The sequence below is a fragment of the Radiomyces spectabilis genome (assembly GCF_025331425.1).
Source record: "Radiomyces spectabilis strain NRRL 2753 chromosome Unknown BYT42scaffold_17, whole genome shotgun sequence".
NCBI classification, from domain to species: Eukaryota; Fungi; Mucoromycota; class Mucoromycetes; order Mucorales; family Radiomycetaceae; genus Radiomyces; species Radiomyces spectabilis.
Genome location: NW_026251942.1, coordinates 475,910 through 497,843, shown reverse-complemented (window position 1 = coordinate 497,843; position 21,934 = coordinate 475,910). Strand labels below are relative to the sequence as shown.

Sequence of the window (21,934 nt, the reverse complement as noted above, 5' to 3'; positions counted from 1 at the left end):
TTTTTATACATCATCTTTCATTATTTCCGTTTATTCATTCCAAAATGACGAGAAAAATACACGGCATTCTACCTTGGAGCTAATGATGATCGAGTCCACAATGTCCTATGTGTCAGAAAAAAAAAAGTGAGGTGGCGCACTATGAACAGAAGATGGATAACCGGTAATAAGAAAAGAGGGTGTTTTCAGCTCAGCAATTCGCCTAAATATCGTCATACCGACAACTCGACTCAATTTTTAAATGAGACCCTTTTGTAAAGTCCCATTGAGAGGTTGCGGTGACTAATGCATTCTGTCTACCAAAGAATTCATCACAGCTTCTGCTTCTCTTTCGAGATGCAACAAAGATAAAAAAAAAAGGAGAAGAAAAAAAGAAAAAACTGAAATGATGAAAAACTTAACTTACCTCTTTTGCAGCTTGGGGTTTTGTTTTTTCAGAAAGGGATCTCGGGAATATGGGACGTAGGACCCCTGGCAACTGAAAATTTTTTTTTCTTCCTTTTCGCTGAAGGACGGGTGAAAATGCCAGTCCTTGTTCCACCAACGAAACCCCGACTGGAAAAGCTATAAATTTCGTCTTGATATACACTCTATGAAACTTTGTCTTAACGATTATCACAAAATTGCGAATTGAGCACTTTAGCTTTTATCTGAATGTGCTCCCAGACACAATTTTAAGATTGAAGGCAGTGTATGTAAAACCTTCGTCCGGAGATCTCGTATCGATGAGCTACGAAGACCTAAATCCTTGCCACATCTATCCTTCCTTTTATAAAAAAAAGAGAAATGAAAAAAAAAACCCAAAAAAGTTTTTACAGCTAGTGTGTTGCTGTAAAGGCCTTTGTCCAGATCTACAAAGGCTTTGATCCCTTAAGCCCTTGCGCTCTTGCGCCCTTTCTTCCATCCACCTTCTGATAAAATAACAAAGGACATGTATACCTGCAAGTTTGTACAGCTTGGGAAGTCATGATGATTTTATGTATAGAAAATTACATTGGGCTTGGGGGGTTGTATTCATTTCTTGCCAGAGGCTTTTCTTTTCTTGCTGTCGGTACCTTTTGTTTCGGTTAGCTAGGTTGGGTACAGGGAAATAGGTCATGAATTATGATCCATTTTCAAAACAAAGCAAAAGATTCGTATCAACAATACCTTTCGTTTCTTGTCGTTTGTGTTGGTTGAGCCTGGAACAGATTTGAAAAAGTCCATCATTCGGCTTTGGGTGGCTTGCTTGACATTCTTTGCCAGTTTTTCACACGACTTTCGAATTCGCTCCTCACTAAATAAGCAAACACAAAACGATCAGTTACCGTGACTGTCACAGAGCAAAAGCACACGCCTGTGTCATGATAAACTAATAGAACACTCACTTGAATCCTTTTTCCTTGACTAAAAAGTCTACCACAGCTTCGACATCGGGTGCTTCCCATTTGAGCTAACCCCACAAACAAAAAAAAAATCAAACCGTCAAAAATTCAGGGCGTCAGAAAAGATTGGTCGTCTTTCCTTTGTTTTACCTCAATATTGTCGCCCGGCAACACGTCAGGTTTAACAAACAGTTCCCTTGCTTCGTCAAATTTCCAGTCGTCAGGAATATTTGCGCGCAACTTTTCGGGAAGGTGAGGCAAAGCCGCTTCAATGCTCTTGTGTTCCTTGATCATTGAATAAGCGCGCGCTGGACCCACGCCTTTGATGCTTTCCACATAATCACATCCCAACAGAATACAGAGATCGACAAACTAAGATACTATCAGTCAGCCGCACAGCACTTCCCCAATCCGTCTGATCGTATGCTGTTTTTACCTCTGTCATATTGAGTCCCAACCCTTCTAATGCTTTATCCAGATGAACTTCATCAATGGGCATCTTGCGCTGTTCGGAAAACGTCAAGTGACGTAATAAAGTTGGTGAAGCAAAAGTCAGGGTATCCATGTCTTCAGAAGCGGCCGCGTACACTTTGCCACAACGTGCCAATTCTGCGCACTGCGCTTCGGCTTCGGTAGGTGCCTAAATAGAGAAACAATAGAATCGCATTAGGATTTTTTTGTAGCCTGCCAAATCGCGTTGATACATACCTCAACATAGGGGATACCCATGGATTTCAATAAACGCTTGCACTCATCGTTGTGTTGCTGTGTGACTCGAACCGTACGTTTCGTGAATCGTGCAATTTCCTCGTTGGTGCCTAGTATGGGTTGTCCAGTCAGTGGGTTTGTTTGATCCGTTTCCCGGGCAGGGCCAGCATAACGACTTACCAACTTCATGGGCTTCCTCCATTTTTGATTTGGCTTCTTCTTTTCTCGCTTTTCTTTTGGCCAGCTTTACATAGGAATATTATCAGTAAGCACAATAAAAAAAAATAATAGTCATCGCATCGGCAATCACAATGCGATCTTACCTCTCCCGATTTCAAGGTAGGCGGTTTGCCGTCGAACACGTAGCAAGGTTTGATGCCGTTGTCGACCATTCGTACGGTTCGGTAAAACATGCCCATAAGATGACTATTGGTGGGTGTTATTTGTCGAAAGTGATATGAGGCTCAAAAGACAAAAAGGACGATCTACCTTGTGGTTTCACCAGCTTCGTTGGTTAACATTTGGCCATCCTGTTGGCGAACTGCGATCATAAACTGGTAGATACTCATGGAAGCATCGATCGCCACTTTACGTCCAAAATAGCTCTTAATATCATGACTTTTGATCGCATTCGGAGCATGTTCCGAAATCAATTTCGTCAATCCGTGAATTCCCATACTGCAAAGCCAAAAGGGAAAAAAACAAATCGATATTTGCTTCATTTTCACCACGCGACTACCGCATCACTCAAAATTTTGCTGGACTGACAGCTCGCCTCCGGAATCTTATTGGATAAACCCGTCCCATTGTAACTCCACCACCTTGCATGGACAAGCTTTGTGCATAAATGCCCAGATCTTTTCTATCTCATTTATCATTCACATTTATCAGATACTGATCGTTTCAAATGATACTACAGCAACATGTGCTACAAGACTTTTCTTTACAGTAAAATGGGAAGTTTCTTCAGATAACAACGACTGAGTCTCCATTTTGTCTAGTCTCTTTCAGGACTATTCTCAAAGCTCACCAAGTTTATGCGCATACTACACAAGGTCAGCGACAACTGGACAAGAAGGTGGTGCTGAGGTACTTTACAAGACAAGGACAAGGACCAAATCATGAACAGACGGAACAAGACAAGATAGAGACAAGATAGTATTAGAGAGGGCACCATCATTAGGTTTATTTTATGATAATAGAAAGAAAAATTAATACTTGAGAGGTGGAAAACGGAACAGACAACGATAAAATAATAAATCAAATGCATAGCACGACATGGAGCATAGCTAGTTGTATACTTATGACAGTTCAACTTGCGACTTGAAAAGCTTTAATGGCTTACCTAACCCGAAACTGTGGCGGCGGCGGTTGCTCGAAATATACACCTTCATGGGATACATGAAATGCAAAGAGCAATCTTTGTGAAAATGCACCTCTTTTTCGCCGCTAAAAACATCTTTGGCAAAAACAGTACGTTTTATATGGTCAGGCTTCCTTTTTAAATACGCGGTTGAATGCAGCTGACAAAACGGCAGTTACTCTTTTACTCCCAAATATGCGACCCCGAAGGACGCTCACAGCCGAAAGGTTGATCAATAGTGGAGCAGGCATAGTTTCAATATCTGACCTGCCGCGGATGATTTAGTGATCGTCGCAGCGATTTTTTTTCTTGCGGACTATGAAATAGAAACATGATCCTGGTGAAACAGATCCATCAGAAATTAAAAGAAGGCCAAGCGGCAAAGAGAATAGTGGACCAAGAGTCCAAGTCTGTTATAGTTTTTGAGTAAGTCTTTTCGTAAAAGGTAAAAGTAATGAATATTCGTTCTTCCGAGTTGGAGACTTTCCTCAGCCATCATCACTGATTTTTTGGATGTGAGCTGTGGTATTTTTCGGTTGAAAATCAAGGACGGTCCTCGTCAAATTCTCCGTGATGGAATTAGCTGGTCATACTCCATGCATAAAGTGCGACTAACGTAAAATTAGCCCAACGATGATTTGTACGGCGATCCTGGATCACACAATGTTCTCTCATTTCTATGATTTTATTGTCGCCGATCTCTACTTTTTTTTTTTTTTTTATCTTGAAACGTTGCCAACTTCCCGCGGCGTCGTAATTTGAAACCAGCAGTGGAGACAAGGGGCGCTGAAATCGTTTAATCCATAAATAATGCATGAAATAACATTTTTGTGTACACAAAAAAAAAAGAAAATGTCGACAGGGAGGCGGTGTATAGGAGGTACGACGAGGATTGGGTATGATTAGCGCAGGTCCTCCATTTCGATAGATTTCTTGATTTTCAAGAGAAGAGCCGTCTTCCAGCTGTCTAACCGGGTAAGTTTATCGTATTCATACACACACTGCGTAAACTGTTCCACTTCGCCATTATCAACGCAATTAATGATATTCTATGTAATGTCATTGAGTCAATTACGTAACTGACCTAGAAGGCGGCTCTCTTTTACCTTTAAAAGGTTATATTCTCGAGTGGTTTCAAATGACATATCCATGGCGCAATAACCGTTGACGGCCTGTTTCGTTCGTATGATATCCTAACAACGCTCAAAAATCAATATCCGCCTCATTCCAAATGTCTCCACACACAGGTTATGTTACTTACACCAGTACATAAATGACATAAACCGGCTTTCAAAAAGTATTCTTTCAGGGACCATTTGAGTAGAGCGTCGTCGACCGAGGCAGCCGCCACTTGTTCAAATTTGTCAATGGCCACATCGTACATATCCATCTCCGCGGCAATCTGAGCAACTTTGAGGAGACACTTGTTGGCCAGTCTATGTGGTGCAGGGCCCATGTGAACATTGATGATCCACAACGAAGTGCGATGAATACTTACGCCGGGGAATCGTCGGCAAGAAATAGCTCGGCTGCTTTTTGATAAGACTCATAGGCTTCTTTGCTGTCGTTGAGATCGTTTTCGCATAATTCGGCCGCCTCCTGATAATGTCTCGCTGCGGCTCGAAAGTTGCCTCCTTCTTGATCCAACAAAATCGCTTCCTTCAAAGCAAATACAGCATCTATTTTTGTGTTTTCGCGTTAAGTAGAATAAAAAAGAAAAAGACTGCCCCGGAGTTCTATGTCCGTTACCTGCGGGCTGATTTCGCTTATAACACTTTGCTGCATTTTCATATGCTCTCGAACCATCAAACTTGGCACTGTTGCCTTTCTTGTATAGTTTGGCCGCTTCGGTAAATGCATCGCCAGCCAGTGACCCTAAAAAAAAAGCATCAGCGAATGCGAAAAGCAATGGTCGGAATGGGGGTTGGCTCGGGCTTACATTGTTGGGCTAGTTTATACATGTTGCCGGCCTTTTCATAGATTTCCGCAGCATCTTCGTATTTATTGGATGGGCCAAAGAGTGACCAGCTTTTCAGCTTTTTTTGAGCCTGAGCAATGAGATCTTTGGCTTGTTGTTCGGAACCGTTGGACATCAAGAATGCGTGGAAATGGGCAATCCTTTCTCACTGTACCAGAGTGGCCAAAAAGGAACGACAGAAGGCAGAAACCAGTCACACTACACATCATGTGATCCCTTGTTGTTGGAAAAGCTGGCTTTTTTTTTTCTTTTCACTGCTGGGACAAAAGCACAGTATTTTACTTTGGATCAAATCATCGACTATTTTACCATTCATTTCATGATTCACTGTAACAATGGTAATAATGCACTGATTTTGTTGATGGATTGATGATGTGTCTGTCGTAGCTGACTTTTTTTTTTTTTTTTTACTGCAGCCATCAGATTTTCGATGAGCGACCCAAAGTCAAACCCTACAATACTGCTTTTTTTGGTAATTTGATCGATTCCCAGGTTACGGTAACGATCATCATTTTTTATTTTATTTTTCCTTGATAAGCGAAATAGAAACATTGCAAGTGAAAAGAGAATTTCACCACAAATGGAAACTTTAGGGTTTTCCGATTAAGCGATTTCATTCAAAGAATGTTGAGAAATTTCGGACTGTGTTGAAAAGCTTTTCAGCAGGTAAGGCGGAGTCGCCCAATTAGGCAATCGACGTAAGAAAAAAATGATGGCAGAAATTGGGCTCCGATTCTCGAATGAAAAAGATCAAAGGTTTTTCGACCTAATCGAGTCATTTTTCTCTTTTTCTTTATTACTTTGTTGTTTTATGAACTAAACTGCTGAGCTTTTTCTTCTTCCTTCCATGGCCGTTGAACTTATACCAGGAGAATTCTCTCCTTTTACAATTGCCATTGCTATCCTTAGCGGCTTTATTGTCTTTTTTGGTTATGTCTCGATGTTTATTAAAGAAAAATGCTTTCTGTCTGAAGCCTGTAAGTCTTTTTTCTTTTCGGCCCACGTTCCGCCTTTGTCTTTTTCTTTCCCAAACTGACCATGGGTGACACCCTTTTCTTCTTCCAGTTGTTGCCCTCATTGTAGGCATTATTGCCGGTCCACTTGTTTCCAATGGCTTCAATCCTTACAGCTGGGCCGATCAAGACGAGATCACGAAACAACTCACTCGTTGTATCATTGCCATTCAGGTATTGAGGTTTCGTCCTTTTTTTACTCCCTTTTATGTGTGACAAGCACTAAATAATTTTGTCTTTGGGCTTGGTTTTTTCCTCTGGTGGAATTAGGTGATGGCAGTGGGCATCGAACTTCCAAAGTGAGCTAATTTTTTTCCTGATTCGAAACGTTGGAATTTTGGTAACAAACAAGGATTGACTGAATTTTTTTTTCTCCATGTAGGCATTACCTTAAAAAGGAATGGTTGACTATGTTTATGTTCCTGTTACCCATCATGATATTTATGTGGCTCGTCAGTGGTTTATTTATCTGGGCAATGGTCCCTCCGATCAATTATGTAAGGAATATAATTATCGATAAGTGGGATTGTGTAGTTGGACGTGAAGACAAGAAAAAATAGATATTGAACTGATCGAATTGGCAATATCCGATACAGCTCGAATCATTGGTCATCGCTGCATGTGTATGCCCAACGGATCCTGTACGTACACCTTTTTTTTTTTCTTTCTGAAACATGCATGATCGCCATTTATTAAATTGGATTGGTTGAATTGCTTTTTAGATTCTTGCGAATTCGGTGGTCAAAGGTCGATTTGCAGAAAAGCACGTGCCTGCTCACATTCGGAACGCCTTGTCCGCAGAGAGGTAAGGTTTTGCATGATGGTGGGGCTGATGAAACAGCCAAAAAAAAAATATTGGAAGCTAAAAAATAATCCCCCGGACTATAGTGGAGCAAATGATGGCATGGGATTTCCGTTCCTATTTTTGGCAATTTTCTTACTGGGTGAAGACAGCGTAGGCAAGGCAGTAGGAAAATGGGTCTACGAGACGTGTCTTTTCCAAATTCTTCTTTCCTGCGTTATCGGTGTCGTCGTTGGTTGGGTAGCCCGAAAAATCTTGCAATGGTCCGAACGACAGTATGTATTCTCTTTTCTTTTCTTCGGGTTGTTTGGAGTGTGTTGTGGAGAGGAACAGTTTTTTTTAACCTTACTTGTATTAGTCATCTGATCGATAAGCCATCATTTCTTTGTTTTGCTATTGCATTGGCAGTAAGTCAGGAAAAAAATTGAGGAGGTTGTGTAGCACCCGGTGACCTTGATGAGCTAACGGAATCTTGCTTAGCTGTTTTTGATGAGTATGACGGGATTTTCTGGAAGTGACGATGTGTTGGCTTGTTTCGCCGCAGGCAATGCTTTTTCGTGGGATGACTGGTTCAGACAAGAAACCGAAGAAGCTCATTTTCAGGAAGTCATTGATATGATGCTTAATCTTGCCGTCTTTGTTTATATTGGAGCCATCATTGTAAGTTCAATTCTGTCTTGTTTTAATTCTTTGATTTTGTATCACCTCCGTACCACCGCCGTGCCACTGTTCCTTGTTTTTTTTTTTTGGCTTACAAGCATTTTTTTTTCCATGTAGCCTTGGTCGGATTTTGGTAATGCTGCTCTTGGGTTGACACCTTGGCGACTGGTGGTACTTGCCGTTCTTATTTTGCTTTTCCGACGGTTGCCTATCGTATTGGCCCTGAAACCGGTCATGCCGGCCATGAAGACATACCGCGATGCTGCTTTCAGTGGCTGGTTCGGTCCCATGGGCGTGGGTGCCGTGTTCTTGTCCAAAATCGCCAAGGAGGAATTGCAAGAAGTGTATCACGGACAGCCCGAACCTGTGGCTGTGCATTTGATCAACCCCATTGTGCTATTCATCGTTCTGTCATCCGTCCTTGTCCATGGCACCACCATTCCCCTATTCAAACTCGGCAAACGTATTCGTACGCGTACATTGTCGATTACCAGCACCGGTGGCAGTAGCCAGGTGTTGCGACTTCCCAAAATCCAGTTTGGTCAAAACATCAGTTTGCGCGGTCGTGGAGACGATGATCGTCGTAGTCGCCACAGCGCGGATCCTGAAGCCATGAGCCAGCTTCAGCGTAATACACTCATGAATACCATTCAGTATGATCGAAAGCAAGAGGGCAGTAACGGCACCACGTTGAACCATTCACCGGATGCGGCGTATGTGGATATGCATGATGACGACCAATCGGATGGCGATCTGTCGGAAGAAGATTATTTGCCTGGTGAAGGCGATGATGCCACCACCGAGATGCGTCATTTGGAAGTCCCACGATCCGGCAGTGCCCCGATGCTGGAATCTCAGAGTATCCGATTCCTTGAACCGGTCAAGCCTCGCAATACATCATCTCAGGCCAATATCGAACGAAATGAAGCGAGCGTCTCGAGCTTGAGAAGCTGGAGAAACCGTAACCGGGATCGCGAAGATCATCAGGATGACGATGAATCAAATGCACAAGGAAGCAGTATGGGCGGATTACGACAATTCTTCCGCCGAAGCAAAGATACAACGGCCACATCTAGCTCCGGTGGCGATGAAGATAAAGCCAAGCAGTTACGAGGCTTGTTTTCTTCCCCAACCACCGAAGCGCCGCCGTCCGACAAGGAACCTGAGGAAGCGCCTCAGACTGCGGGAGCCCCGCATTCGGAAAAGGAAGCTGAACAGGAGGCGGATAAACATCCTGACCATGCGGAGGAGATCGAAGAAGAATTCCACAAGCCCTCTCATCCTCGACTGGAAGTGTGGCAAGAAGCTCATAAAGTGATTATCGAAGATTCACAAGACGAGTTAAAACAGACGGTGATTGACAAAAAAGATCCCAACTGGAAGAGTAAAATGGAACGTGCAGTTCAGAACGGCGAAGAACAAATCCGCGAGGATGAACATAAAGAAGGAACCCAATGATATATCCCCCTACACAAATAGAATCTTGTACTCATTTAATCTCAACATCTGTATCTTTTATTTTTTCTCATTCACTAAATCAAATGCAATATAAAAGACCCTGTATCCTACTAATCCTGGTTACGATACTCGCACCGCGCTTTTGAAAGAACCTCTCGGACTACATACAAGTATCAGGTTGCTTGAATAAAAGCGATTAGCCTCAGAATAGATGGAAGGTCCGCCCTGTTGAAAGGTAATGGTCATGAGCATACAAGTCAGGTCCATCACGGACGTGCATGCGCGCGCACTTTTTATATCAACAGAGGTTGAATAGTTGAAGTGAATGGGTGCAGTAAAGAGTGATAAAAGAAGTGGGAGAAGTGGCCCAAAACTAAGCTGAAATTAAAAAAAAGAAAAGCTTTTGCACGCGACAACACGCCAAACCAGCAGTCGTGATCTAATTCGGAAAGTGGAGTTTTTTTACGTTTTGCATACTTCTTTCTAACTCATCATGCCCATCGATTTGGACACCATCCAACAGTTTAAGCGCAACCTTCAACAAGCCGTCATTGTATGTTCTGACCGCTGTCTTCTCAATGCCACCAAATGGTAGTCCTTTTTTTTGCCTCTTCAAAGCGGGTTGGTGACTCTTGGATCTTTCTAACCACGACACACGCAAAAATAGGGCTGCGGAATTGTTGGATGGCATCAATGCTGAACTTTTACAAGACCAAGCCAACTTTACCCAAGATCCACGAAATGCCAGCATTGTCTCTCTGCATGCCACCGACTACGAAGCGAGTTTACCGCCTCTCAGCGAAATGGAATACAATAAATACCTATACGCTAAAGCTCTCTTTCAAGCCCGCGAATTCGATCACGTCAACTTTGTATTACAGCACCAAAAGGCCCCAAAGTTGCGATTCCTCAGACTCTACGCTCGATACATGGTATGTGCGCCAAGATTTTGACCTGGACTTTTTTTTTTTTTTTTTTTTTTGTGCTCATTGGCTCATCCTCGAGATAGGCAGGTGAAAAACGAAAAGAAGAAAAAGGCCAAGAAATCCTCGGTAAACTACACACACTGAGTGAAATTCTTATTGCCTGTTGTCTAATTCACCCTGTTTTCTCTTTTTTTTTTCTTTTATAGGCATCACGGAAAAGAAGGGGGCTCAGAACATGGAATTAGACATCATTTATGAAGATCTTCGACCTGATTATGAAGATAATCAGTTGGATGCCTTTTGCCTATACCTGTAATGACTTGTGATGGATAAAAAAAAAGGTCGAATGTATCCGACTCAACCGTGGCTTGTATAAACAGATACGGTATCGTGTTACGAAGGAGGGACAAACCTCTTGCTGCCGCTACCGCTCTACTGCGATCCATCAAAATATATGAATACAACTGGTCGGCTTGGATGGAACTGTCCGCTTTGGTGAAAGACCGAAAAATGGTAAAACATCTCACATAACACGGACATATCGCGCGCTTTGTTTGGTGACTAGTAAAAATTCTGGAAAAACGTTCTAGTTTCACGATCTGCAAAACGTTCTACAGCAAGAGCTGCCACACAGCCTCGTGAAAAACATCTGTCTAGCGCGGCTGGCCTCGGACCTTCTTGAGCCAAAGACAGTTTATAAAGGTTTAATGGACCCGCTCATCCGGTACTTCTCCAAAAGCGCCTATCTCAAATCCCAATGGGCGGCCTATCTTAACAGTGCAATGCGTAAGTGATTGGAACAGAGTACCAGCGGAACAATAAGCTAAAACGCATTGAACGTGCACGCACAGTATACAATGAGTCAGAAATTGAATTTGACGCCATCCGACGATTGAATCCATACCGCTTGGAAGATATGGATGTGTTTTCCAACATTCTTTACATTATTAACGCAAGGCAGAAGCTGAGCGTATTGGCCCGAAAAGCCGAACAAATTGATAAATATCGTCCCGAAACATGTTGCATTATAGGTAACAAGATTGATTTATCCATGAACCTGAATGTTTTTGGGCATCTAAACCGTCCACCTCCTTTCTTTTTTTTAGCCAATTACTACACTATGAAGTGTGAATACTCAAAATCCGTCCCGTACTTTAAGCGTGCGTTGAAGCTCAACCGAAATTATCATTTGGCTTGGACCTTACTGGGACACGATTACATTGAACTAAAGAATCCCAAAGCGGCGATCGAATGCTACGAACGAGCCACAGGTACATTTCTTTTTGTTCCGACCTGTTTATATACACAAGGAGTGCTGACGACAGGAATGGATTCACAGAAATCAGCGAACGAGATTACCGTGCATGGTACGGCTTGGGACAAGCTTATGAAGTTTTAAAATTACCGTATTACGCCGCTTATTACTTTCAAAAAGCGGCTCATCTGAGGTACTTATCATTTGAATACTCCAGTTATTGGAATATTGACTTGACTCACTCTTGTACAACTTCATTTTTTCAAACAAAAAGGCCGCACGATGAACGTATGTGGAACGCACTAGCGGCATGTTATGCAGCCCTTGGAAGAAAAGTCGAGTCCGAAGCATGTTTCGGCCGAGTGCAAAAGTGCCGTGAAGAAAAGGCCAAAGTCACCAAAGAAGAAACGAAGGATTACTTGCATGCATCCTTCTTTCCGCCTCCCGACTCGACCGATGCCATCCAGGAAGACCAAACGGGACAAGGAACCTCGTCCCAGGTGAAATAACACTGGATCGATCTTGTCAAATTTGTCTAATTGTTTTCCTACCTGATTTGTTGATGGCTTGAAACTAGGACCGTGGTTTATAGTATATAATATGTACAGCCGGGGAAGGGACAGAAGACATAATTAGTATTCATCGTGCAATCTGTGCAATGTGCAAAGTATTTCTCGATGGTAAGACCAATAAAAATGCTACGTAATTGGTTACACGAATGACTTGAACACATAATCATATGAGCGAGGAACACAACAAAACGTTCAGGCCTAAGGACGTGGTGCGACATGATATCTCCAAATCGGAGACATCATCATAATGGAGATGCAATCCTGTCGCTGTGAGCGGCTCTCAAAGACAACAAGCTTTACTTGAATTCTGTCTCTTTCAAAAAAAAAGAAGCATTTCAGCGAGTCAAGCATCGCATGTAGATGCAGGATGCTGGACCGAGAAAAGTATCATCAGGAGACGAACGAGATAACACTAATATACTTTTATCGTTGCAAGTAGAATTAAGGTTTTTTTAGCGCAAGGTCTAGCTATTTTTTCAAGAGCGTCGAATCAGAATGTAACGTTGCACGAAACGGATTGACTGTAGAGCACTTGTCCACTACATCATTCCTATCAAGTTGTCCTCAATCATACAAGAGCTGAATCATAGTTTCAGGGACGGTGAGGGATGGTTGACATGTAGGTGGACCCTACAAGTCTGGTCTACACTATGTCTCGAATTTCTGCTTCTTCCGGATACCAAATCCGATATACACCAAGCGGTCCGCATGGTTTCTTTGTTACTTTTCCCCAGCTAGCCTCCCTAGTCCTACAATCAATTGCCGCCATCCTTTTTGATTATCTGGACAGCCCGCTGGAGGTCATTTTCGATAATGCTCCTTTCTCCATCATCACCATCCGTCAATTTCGTCTTCAAACGCGTTAAACCTCTCATCACTACCTAAAACCCCATGATCCCCTCATAAGTGACTGACTACTCTATATTGCTGATATTACTTCTTGTTGGCGTCTCTTTATTGCGACGCGTAAGCAAAATAAAACACTGTGCCTATCCTCTCCTTTTTAAAAGAAAGCGCGTTGCAGTCCATCCGTTTTATGCAACGTTACATTCTGATTCGAGGCTACTTTGGAAATACTGTAGTTAGACATCGCGCTAAAAAACCTTAAATCACCCTGTAACCTTAATCAGTGTCATCTCATTCGTCTCCTGACGATGCTTTTCGCGGTCCAGTAACCTGTGCCTATACGCGATGCGTGAGTCGCTGAGATTTGTCTTGAGGCGCGCTTTTCGAGTGAGAGAGAAATCAAAGAAAAGCTTGCTGTCTTTGAAGGGACCGGTTACATTGACAGGATTACATCTCCGTTATGATGATGTTCCCGATTTGGAAATGTGACATCGCACTACGTCCTTATGCCTGAACGTTTTGTTGTTATGTCCCTCTCTCATATGATTGTGAGTTTCAAGTGTTCTGTGTAACCAATTGCGTAGCATTTTGTCCATTTGCATCATCGAGGAACCCTTCATCTTTCTATACTGTGCATCTTGCACAGGTTGCACGATGAAAATTAATTTGATGTCGTCTGATCTCTTCACATGGTATACAAGATATTATAGGCAACTGTCCTAATTTCGAGCCAGTTTACATACCATGTAGAAAAAGGACTCGTCTTCTTGTTTATAGGATCAGTTAAAATATTTGTGGTGATCGATCCACTTGTAGTTAATTGGGAGGAGACTCTTGTCTTATTCGGTCTTTATTGATGGAATCGGTTGCAGGAAAGATGGCATCCAAGTCATTTTTACGGTTCTTTTCTGGTCACTTTTTGCCTTTTTTTTCTTCAAGGCGCCCCTTTTTCGCTCGGACCAAGCATGTTTCCGGACTCGATCTTTTGAAACTTCATAAGCTTGTCCCACACCATACGAAGCACGGTCATCCCGTTTGCTGAATTTTGGTGAACCAATGCTGCATTAAATATTGCCTACGTATATAAAAAGCTTGGGCAGTTGGGAAAAAGATGCCTGTGGGCTCGTTCGTGACATTCGATCGCCGCTTGAGAGATGCTTCATGTCCCAGTTAAGGCCCAAATTTTGCAAAAGTCATGGACACTTGTTAAAGGGTGAGGACGCACACAGGCGGAGGAGATTGTTTTTTGATTGGCTGCGACATTGTTTGTTGGAAACACGGTATGAATAAATGCTACAGTTTTTCCCACATCAGGCCAATAAAATTCATTGTTGCTGTGCGTCAATTAAAGATAGGCAACCACGACGACCCCAATTCGTGACATGGTTGCACAGATGGAAATTGAGTCGCTATTGTATTTGTTGGAGTGTGGTTGGCATCGCTCTCACTTTTTGCACTCCAGATTTTCCTTTTTGCATTCTTGAACCACTGTCACTTTTACCGAGTCATAAAGTCATTGTTTTTCCATGCAATACGTGAGATCGCCTCCACAATCACCACGATCGCCCGATATGTGGGATCCCCGAGGGTCCAAACCTATTTCAACCTCATCGCGATCCACCGCGCCTTATTCTCGGTCCCCTTCTCTCGCATCATCGTCCAGTCGAGCTCACAGTAGTGCTCACTATGAATCCGCCGCACGCACCTATTACCTGGAACTTAAAGACTACCTGACAGAAACCTTGACCAAGGGTAAAAAAAATTCCCCACTTGACCTCGTTGACTGCCCACCCACTGACACCCTTCCGTTATCATTATTTTTTAGAGGCAGCCGAAGGCGTACCTCCTCAGCGCGATTCGGCTCGACAAAAATTGTCAAGGCTCAATAACTCTCAATTTCAGGAACTGGCAATGGATGTATATGATGAACTGGTGCGACGTCAATCCAATGGGAAGCAAGGTACGCTTTGATGAGAATACAGGCATCTATGCGGGTGAAGGGAGACTTATGTTTTTTATCTGCTAGTACCTTTTTTGCCTGTCAGGGACGAATTTCATCCACGTCGTAATCAAGCGCGACAAAAACTTGCCACCTTGCCTACTTCTCGATTCAAAGATCTCGCCAGCGATGTCTTTTATGAGTTATCCCGACGATATCCTCAATTTAATGAGCCACAAGTAAGCATCAAAAAGAAAAGAGGTGGGAAATACTGGTGATGAACCTCGTTTTAATCATTCGACTTGAAAGGAACCTGTGCCGAGCATGCCTTTAGGTTTCAATGATAACAAGGATCAACGCCATGAATCGCGACCGCAGCCATCGCATTCAACAAATATTGTTCCGGTAATGGGGATGATCAGCGTAGAATCAATCGAGCTTTCCGAAGATGAATCGAGCGGGGAAAAACGATCGATGGATAGATACACCGCTTCAGAATCAAGGCCTTCCGTAGATCAAACCGCGTCCTCCCCAAAACCTTCTTTGGATATTCCCAACAATAACAACAACCTACAATCACTCGACAGCCTAATGGCCGATTTAGGAAATATGGTCAGCACCCCCAAAGCCGATGGCGTGGTACGATCGTATAAAAGAGGCCTACCTCAACCAACTAAATAATCTGAACTTTTTTTTTTTTTTTTTTTCATTTACATTCATAGCCACGAACCGAATTTGCGTTTACAGAAATGGATCAGATGCGCTCCAACTATGAATATCGTATTGCCGCCATGTCAAAACGGATTCAGGAACTCGAAGCTGGATCAAGGGTAAGAAAAAAGAAAACTTGCAACATCAAGATACCGTCACAGCATAAGTGCTTATATTTTATATCCAGGGATCGCCCTCAACGTTATCTACGAACAAGGTAAAGTGTGACCATTTTTGTGCCGACAATGCAAGAACTTCCATCCATGATAGTCGATAATTGATTCTATCAATTAATTCAGATGGACAACGAAGGAGAACAGCGATACACCGCATTGCAAGATCAATACGCGCGTTTGGAAAAGCAGTTTGAAAAGTTATCTTTGGATCATCAGGCGCAACAACAAGTAAGTCACACCAATAAGCAGCCATCGAATGTTAGACTCACTCGTGGTTAGGCGGTACGTGATGTGAAGGAAGAAACCAAACATTTACTGGCGCAACTGAAAGATCTATCGTCGGAAAACGAGGATCTTCGACAGAAAAAAGATCAAGCAGAATCAGAAATGGAAAAACTGCGATACGAGGTAAATGACGTGCTTCTGTAAAATAGAATATAAACGACTTGAGGATCTCTGATATGTGCGTGTATTTCGTTTATTAGCTCAAAGAGTGTCAAACCAAATGTGAAAATATGCAACACGAACTGCGAAATTTTAAAGGTAACAGCCGCAGCCGCAGCAACAGCGTATTGTGATGATTCAATGAGCTTACAAAATCGTTGTGACAGCTTCTTCCATGATATATACTGCATCTGTCAGTACAGTGGCGGGCCAGCCGCATTTTTTGCAACCGACAGCCGATGGCGCAATTAATCATGCCCATCTTGTCAGCTATCAGCAGGCAGCTGACCAAGTATCATTATTAGCAAGGTACATTACTCGCGCATAGAATTGGCCCCCGGGGTCAGGTAGGCTAAATATCAGCCACTTTAGATCCAATGATGCATCTCAACTTTTGGCATCACTCAATCCACTAGTGATCGCTTGCAAAAAGATCTCGGCCGATGTGGAAGCATATGAAGGACAAAGCAGGCTTTCAGCTCATATGCTTGCCGAATTAAACATCTTGAAGCCCCAGTTTTCCGATGCTTTAACCCACGTTATTCAGACCGCCAAATCTCACGCTGCCAAGGTCCACGCTGGTGACGTGGTCCCCCCACCGATCAGTTCAGTGGATACCGCCGTGGGTCGTCTAACTGTCACAATGGTGGGATTCACCAAACTTTTGGGCATTTTCCCCGCGACAGCCACTAATGATACCGCCACCACTTCCATCGAATCAAACGACGCACTAAGTCCTGAGGAAATTTCGGTAAAAATATGTCGGTCTCTTCTTTTTTCATATATACTTATCACTCTTTGTGTTTCGTAGGAATATCTGAAAAGCGAGACGGATCAAATTGTCAGCAAGATTCAGAGGCTATTGTCGGTACTTCGTCATCCTGACCAGAGCAATGAAGTCAATGCCATTATTACCTCGATTGTGAATATCGTATCCAGTATCATTGAGGTCTCCAAGAGCACATTTGATCACCAAGCAGGCGCCCCCTACAAACAGCAAGGCAACGAGATTCTGGACAATCTTCGATTATGTCAAGGCACACTCTGCCACATCCGCGACACCGCTTTCACGGACGCTACTGAAGTGGCGCATCCGGCCGCCAAACGCGATTTGGCCAAGGAATCGTATGAAATAGCAAAATATACAAAACAACTGATCCATATTTTTAATTACTGATCAAGCTAGTATACAGTATCTACAATGGCTTACAATGTACATATATACTTTTTCTTTGTTTTATCTACCGTCCTCTGGCATCCAAAAACATATCCAGCGTCGTTCGGAAAAAGAAAAAGTTTCTCTCTTAGTAGCAGTCGAGCATATTCACGTCATCTTCTGGATTAAGAGGTTCCATGGACTTGGTCATCATATGCGCATTAATGTCAAACGCTTCCTGATAAATGTGCTCGGGATCCACGGTTTGCTTGAGTTTGTCAAGGTCGATGGCGGCTAATCTTGCCAAGAACTGAGTGTCTCTATCGTCATCGTCTTCCATTATTGTTCGTTTGACATTTTGAGATGACATTGTCGGTGTGTTTTCCAAGATATCCTGAATCACCTGAAGCGCGGCCGCACGTACCAGACGTTGCGTATCCGTCGACTGCACAGTTCACGAAGGGTGACACGGAGTGGCAAGAAAAAAAGAAGATATAAGGAGTCAGCATCCTATATAATATGTATTGCTACTCTCAGCTTTCTCTAATGCACCACACTTACAGCTTCGATCAGCCAATCATCTCCTTTGACCGTATAGAAAAAGGGGAGGGACTCATAATCTGCATGATCCTTGGGATCCATCGACTTCTGTCGTTTCTTTTGCGCTTGCACATGTCTGTGCCATTCCCACAGTTGTTGCAATAAGAACAAGGCTCTTATGGTGACTTCCGAGTCAGGGTCATCCATGAGTTTGGCAATGGTGTGTGCGCTGGACATCAGTGAGTTATCTCGTTCCTTACACAGTGCAGCGCATACACTTACTTTAAAGATTCATTGCTTTTTGTCGGTCCAGACTCCAGCTCGAGGCCTTGGCAGGATCGATTGGCAACGAGTGCAGTGATGGCATCCAAGCTAGCACGTCGTACAAATGCCTCGGAATCATGCAATAGGCTAGGTAACTTGGCCGATATATCGCGACATTCCGGGTGTTGCTGAATGTAGCCCCATCCTTCCGTGCTTTTCAACATGACCTTCAAAACAACCATTGAGACACACTTTAATCAATCATCAAGGATCTTTGATCTAACCTGGAACGCGTGAAGAGCGGATGCTCGGACATAAGATTCGCCATCATTGATTCGCTGAAATATTTTGTGTGGCAAATCATGTCGGATAGCAAAAGATTTCAAATGATCGGAAGATGACTAGAGAAAAAGAATAAGTAAGCTGGTGTATCAAATTCGCAAGTCTGCGGTTTTTACCTCGCCAAAAAGACTACCGATATATTCGACCGCAGCATCACGAACATCCCATGACATATCTAGAACCTTCAAATTGACAGCAGTAATAAAAGAATGACAGGTGCTCTATGTACAACCATCGATTTAGAACATTTTGAACTTTTTCATTGCCGACGATTTTTAAGCCATCTTACTTCATCCACTATTTCACTGTTAGCGTCGGCTATCAGTGACGTGAATGCGTTCAAACAATGCGTGACATTATTGCAGTCCAAATCAGCCAGACTGATCACACGAATGATAGAGCCGGCTATCTAAGAAAAAAAGTGGAGTCAGTCAAGAAGTAAAAAAAGTCAGGTGTACACAGCTTTTTGCGGGCAAATCACTCACATCTTTGATATTGTCTTGGCTTGGATTGTATGGGTTACGGTCCAGCATTTCTTTTGCTGATGCCAAAAGAAGGTTCAGAATGTATTTTAGAATCTGCTGTTCGCTTATGTAGGTCTGTTGCGGATCATTCAACAAGTCTAATAGGCATCCAATGAGATCGGCTTCATTCTACGTAAAAAAAAAAGTTAAAGGAGGCTGAGTGGAAGAAAAGGAAGAATAGTAATGCAAGTACCTCTGATGATAGTGGGAACAAGTTTTTGTGGGAATCCAGGGCACGTAGCGTAGCTCGCGCGATAGCTCTCTTTGCAAACTCTGGACGACGGCTAGTCTGTGTCAAGGATGCCAACTACAACTGTTGATAAGCCCCAAAAGTTCGTCAAGCAGCTTGGATCGATTATTCACCTGAGAAAATTGACCATCGAGATTGTTTTCGTAAAGTATTGCATGGAGCATGTGTACCAAAACCGAGCGGACTTGAATGATTTTGTCCGTGTCTGGGTGTCGCTTCAACAAGACCAACGACCGTTCAAGTAAGCTTGTGCCTGTCACTACCGAATCCACATTCACCGATGCCTGTATCTTGCGGATAGCGAGCGTAACTATAAAATCAAAAGCTTTGCGTCTGTGAGGCGGCATTCTCATCACGCGATGAAGACCAAATGATATACCTGGACCCAGTTCGTCTGAACCTGTTGCCGAATCTGTTGAAAGGTGATCTGCGCTTAATAACGCCAACGGTGCGCTGGAAGCTTCAAAGACAATCGACAAGATATCCAGGACTTTGGCTCGTACGATACGTCGTGCATCATCCAAGAGGCTCACCATATTGATCAACTGCGCGCTCATGGTCAGGCAAGAAAAAAAGGCAACGCAATAAAATTTGGGAATGTAGATTCTTCTCTTACCAAGACCGATTTTTGCAGATATTCAAAAGTAGCCGTCGTTTTGGAGTTGGTCATTGTCCAGCAAAACTCCAAAGCCGACAGTAACAGATCTTGCTCAGTGCCTGCATGCAGCAAGCTTTTGATTTGATTCGAAGGATCCACCGTATCACACAGCTGATTCAATTTATGTGCATGGTCTTGACCCAGTTCCTGAATACATTCCTTCTTTTCGATCAGCGCGAGGAAAAATTTGCAGCTTTCTGATACAACCTGTCAAAAAAGTCCAAGTCAATCATTGTAAAAAAAGCATATACGATCCTCATCATCAAAACCCTACAAATGTGCTCTGATCCATTAAAGCAATCGATATCAGATTCTTGGCATGATCATTCTCCAGAATCCTATAAACGATTAGGATCGCGTCGCTTTATTACATGGACCCTTCTTTTGTGCGTCGTACCATTCCGTTCCTTTGAGAGACGCGGCAAATCCTCTGTAAGCTTCGAGTGAAGCACAACGCAGGGCGGCATCATAGGTACGTAAACCCAAGGTGACATTGTCAAGTAGAGGCCGATAGTCGTTGAAAAGCTTCGATTGCAACTCATCCTTTTTGCACACCGCAGCAAACGAACCCAATAATCGAAAGCACAGCGCAATGATTCTGTAATCTTGATCCGACTGAACACACGTCTTTTGGAATTCCCCTGTAAATTGCCTTTTGTTTGGCGATCGTATAGAACGTGCTTACCTTGTATATAATATCGAGGATATTCCACTCGTCCATCAGCGCAACATGATCAGGATCTTGGCGGAGGAAAGAAGCGAGAAACGAGAACACTTTTTCGTAAAGCGTGTCGTCGACAATCGTCTTGGACATGGATGGCAGCGCTTGGATCATATTATGGGCTCTTTGAACATTGGTGGTATCCTTCATGGCGTCCAAAGGTGCACAGTCGATCTCTCGAGAATCGAGTCTTTTTGAACGTCTGAAAGCGCAAAGTTGCAAGAAAAAAAAAAGGAAGAGACAAAGAAGACAGGAGCCAATCACAATCGAGTAAAACGCGTTATTTCAGCAACCGACCTATGCTCTGGGTGGGTTTTCTCCCCCTTTCCTCTGGCATCTTTCAACTGGAGAGGCAATTAAAAAGTCATGGCATTGGCAGAACTACTTGAATGCACCATTGTAAGCGTTGCATCTGTTGTGCTGTAGCTCACTTTTTTTTAATCCGCCCTGGGGTGTAGGATTTCGAGGGTCAGAAGCTTGCTGATCAAATAGCACAGGTGTTGCTGACAGTTTTCTCGGTAACTTATGGAATGAAACCGGTTCACGAAAGATATAAAACTAAGTGACCCATCGACCGCATAGATTGCGAGCTTTGTCGTTGGATTTAGTGCTCAATCCATGCTTCTCATGTTGGCGATATTCGCGATGGGCGTGGTTGTCACTGTCGCTGTAAGATGAGCAACAACGATGCATAAGAGCGTGTCTGCTACTAACCACACATCACTTAGGTTGTTTTACCTCCTTGGCCCATGTTTCGACGCCACCCACAACCCTGGTTAAAGGCCGAATGAATGATTGATTGCGCCGTCGCCGCGCATATGCTATCATAATATATCAGAGTTGTATGGTTGAACGACGAAAACAATCACTTTACAAGGACCACTCCACTTTCTCACTTTGACAGTCGTTTCTATGCTTTGAACTGATCCAATACAATTATCTTTAAAGCTTCATTTCTCTTCCATCTTCCACCCTCGGAATAGGATTAAAATAACGTGGATGGTGCCAACAATTATGCATTCGTTGGATAAACACGGGATGCGTTCGATTCATGTTCTTGAGTATACCTTGACGGCACAATCTCTGCCTTATATTATAATCCTTCCCCCCCCCTGCGATACGGTGTGAAAAAAAGAAACGTTAAACCGTGAGAACAAGGTTGCTGAGCAGTGACAGGGTCCCAGTATTTATAACAGCATCAGGTCACCAACCGCCCGCCACCATCACCCAATTTCTCTTTTTTTTGGTGTTGTTTTTTAACCCA

General features: G+C 43.2%; 7 protein-coding genes across 7 annotated transcripts; 4 read left to right on the top strand and 3 right to left on the bottom strand.

Moving 5' to 3' along the window:
* Positions 1 to 1,014: 1,014 nt before the first annotated feature.
* Positions 1,015 to 2,749, bottom strand: BYT42DRAFT_595987 (FEN-1 nuclease; the record flags this gene model as incomplete). Its single annotated transcript, XM_051570900.1, has 9 exons — positions 1,015 to 1,071; positions 1,150 to 1,276; positions 1,368 to 1,432; positions 1,515 to 1,736; positions 1,801 to 2,004; positions 2,073 to 2,182; positions 2,253 to 2,316; positions 2,396 to 2,498; positions 2,562 to 2,749. The coding sequence occupies 9 exons, from the start codon at positions 2,747 to 2,749 to the stop codon at positions 1,015 to 1,017; spliced, it is 1,140 nt and encodes a 379-aa protein (XP_051418691.1).
* Positions 2,750 to 4,337: 1,588 nt separating this feature from the next.
* BYT42DRAFT_505194 (soluble NSF attachment protein) lies at positions 4,338 to 5,528 on the bottom strand (the record flags this gene model as incomplete). The annotated part of the gene is made up of 6 exons (XM_051565012.1): positions 4,338 to 4,484; positions 4,542 to 4,628; positions 4,697 to 4,871; positions 4,934 to 5,114; positions 5,185 to 5,310; positions 5,375 to 5,528. The coding sequence occupies 6 exons, from the start codon at positions 5,526 to 5,528 to the stop codon at positions 4,338 to 4,340; spliced, it is 870 nt and encodes a 289-aa protein (XP_051418690.1).
* Positions 5,529 to 6,367: 839 nt separating this feature from the next.
* BYT42DRAFT_588804 (Sodium/hydrogen exchanger family-domain-containing protein) lies at positions 6,368 to 9,444 on the top strand. Its single transcript, XM_051570303.1, has 9 exons — positions 6,368 to 6,600; positions 6,697 to 6,725; positions 6,809 to 6,923; positions 7,023 to 7,067; positions 7,149 to 7,231; positions 7,315 to 7,503; positions 7,587 to 7,635; positions 7,709 to 7,888; positions 8,006 to 9,444. The coding sequence occupies exons 2-9, from the start codon at positions 6,700 to 6,702 to the stop codon at positions 9,344 to 9,346; spliced, it is 2,028 nt and encodes a 675-aa protein (XP_051418689.1). The 5' UTR covers positions 6,368 to 6,600; positions 6,697 to 6,699; the 3' UTR covers positions 9,347 to 9,444.
* A 395-nt stretch (positions 9,445 to 9,839) lies between these two features.
* BYT42DRAFT_618507 (anaphase promoting complex subunit 8) lies at positions 9,840 to 12,036 on the top strand (the record flags this gene model as incomplete). The annotated part of the gene is made up of 10 exons (XM_051572292.1): positions 9,840 to 9,937; positions 10,014 to 10,278; positions 10,356 to 10,398; positions 10,479 to 10,584; positions 10,653 to 10,785; positions 10,863 to 11,058; positions 11,124 to 11,303; positions 11,379 to 11,543; positions 11,612 to 11,720; positions 11,802 to 12,036. The coding sequence occupies 10 exons, from the start codon at positions 9,840 to 9,842 to the stop codon at positions 12,034 to 12,036; spliced, it is 1,530 nt and encodes a 509-aa protein (XP_051418688.1).
* A 2,280-nt stretch (positions 12,037 to 14,316) lies between these two features.
* BYT42DRAFT_540698 (uncharacterized protein) lies at positions 14,317 to 17,392 on the top strand (the record flags this gene model as incomplete). Its single annotated transcript, XM_051565546.1, has 12 exons — positions 14,317 to 14,697; positions 14,771 to 14,905; positions 14,972 to 15,123; positions 15,194 to 15,523; positions 15,607 to 15,714; positions 15,783 to 15,812; positions 15,895 to 15,999; positions 16,051 to 16,179; positions 16,257 to 16,314; positions 16,383 to 16,524; positions 16,588 to 16,966; positions 17,027 to 17,392. The coding sequence occupies exons 1-12, from the start codon at positions 14,472 to 14,474 to the stop codon at positions 17,390 to 17,392; spliced, it is 2,160 nt and encodes a 719-aa protein (XP_051418687.1). The 5' UTR covers positions 14,317 to 14,471.
* On the bottom strand, positions 17,377 to 20,944 carry BYT42DRAFT_588798 (uncharacterized protein). The gene is made up of 14 exons (XM_051570302.1): positions 20,635 to 20,944; positions 20,347 to 20,576; positions 20,224 to 20,287; positions 19,908 to 20,156; positions 19,671 to 19,836; positions 19,405 to 19,616; positions 19,235 to 19,348; positions 19,003 to 19,170; positions 18,807 to 18,926; positions 18,634 to 18,738; positions 18,460 to 18,576; positions 18,194 to 18,402; positions 17,933 to 18,140; positions 17,377 to 17,816 (listed from the first exon to the last, which is right to left on the bottom strand). Exons 1-14 carry the CDS (start codon positions 20,818 to 20,820, stop codon positions 17,520 to 17,522), a joined length of 2,445 nt encoding a protein of 814 aa, XP_051418686.1. The 5' UTR covers positions 20,821 to 20,944; the 3' UTR covers positions 17,377 to 17,519.
* BYT42DRAFT_588792 (microsomal signal peptidase) lies at positions 20,945 to 21,706 on the top strand. The gene is made up of 4 exons (XM_051570301.1): positions 20,945 to 21,069; positions 21,129 to 21,188; positions 21,253 to 21,339; positions 21,399 to 21,706. The coding sequence occupies exons 1-4, from the start codon at positions 21,037 to 21,039 to the stop codon at positions 21,459 to 21,461; spliced, it is 243 nt and encodes an 80-aa protein (XP_051418685.1). The 5' UTR covers positions 20,945 to 21,036; the 3' UTR covers positions 21,462 to 21,706.
* The last annotated feature ends 228 nt before the right edge of the window (positions 21,707 to 21,934 follow it).

Excerpts from the sequence above, each read along its gene's own strand:
- BYT42DRAFT_588804 (XM_051570303.1), top strand. The coding sequence starts at position 6,700 with ATGGCAGTGGGCATCGAACTTCCAAA. Across the intron at positions 6,726-6,808 it reads GTGGGCATCGAACTTCCAAA|GCATTACCTTAAAAAGGAAT; the intron begins GTGAGCTAATTT and ends TTCTCCATGTAG. Across the intron at positions 7,068-7,148 it reads GTGTATGCCCAACGGATCCT|ATTCTTGCGAATTCGGTGGT; the intron begins GTACGTACACCT and ends ATTGCTTTTTAG.
- BYT42DRAFT_588798 (XM_051570302.1), bottom strand. The coding sequence starts at position 20,820 with ATGAAGGATACCACCAATGTTCAAAGAGCCCATAATATGATCCAAGCG. Across the intron at positions 18,739-18,806 it reads ACAGTGAAATAGTGGATGAA|AGCACCTGTCATTCTTTTAT; the intron begins GTAAGATGGCTT and ends GGTTGTACATAG. Across the intron at positions 18,141-18,193 it reads AAAAGCAATGAATCTTTAAA|CGCACACACCATTGCCAAAC; the intron begins GTAAGTGTATGC and ends ACTGATGTCCAG.
- BYT42DRAFT_588792 (XM_051570301.1), top strand. The coding sequence starts at position 21,037 with ATGGCATTGGCAGAACTACTTGAATGCACCATT. Across the intron at positions 21,189-21,252 it reads TGTTGCTGACAGTTTTCTCG|ATTGCGAGCTTTGTCGTTGG; the intron begins GTAACTTATGGA and ends TCGACCGCATAG. Across the intron at positions 21,340-21,398 it reads GCGTGGTTGTCACTGTCGCT|GTTGTTTTACCTCCTTGGCC; the intron begins GTAAGATGAGCA and ends CACATCACTTAG.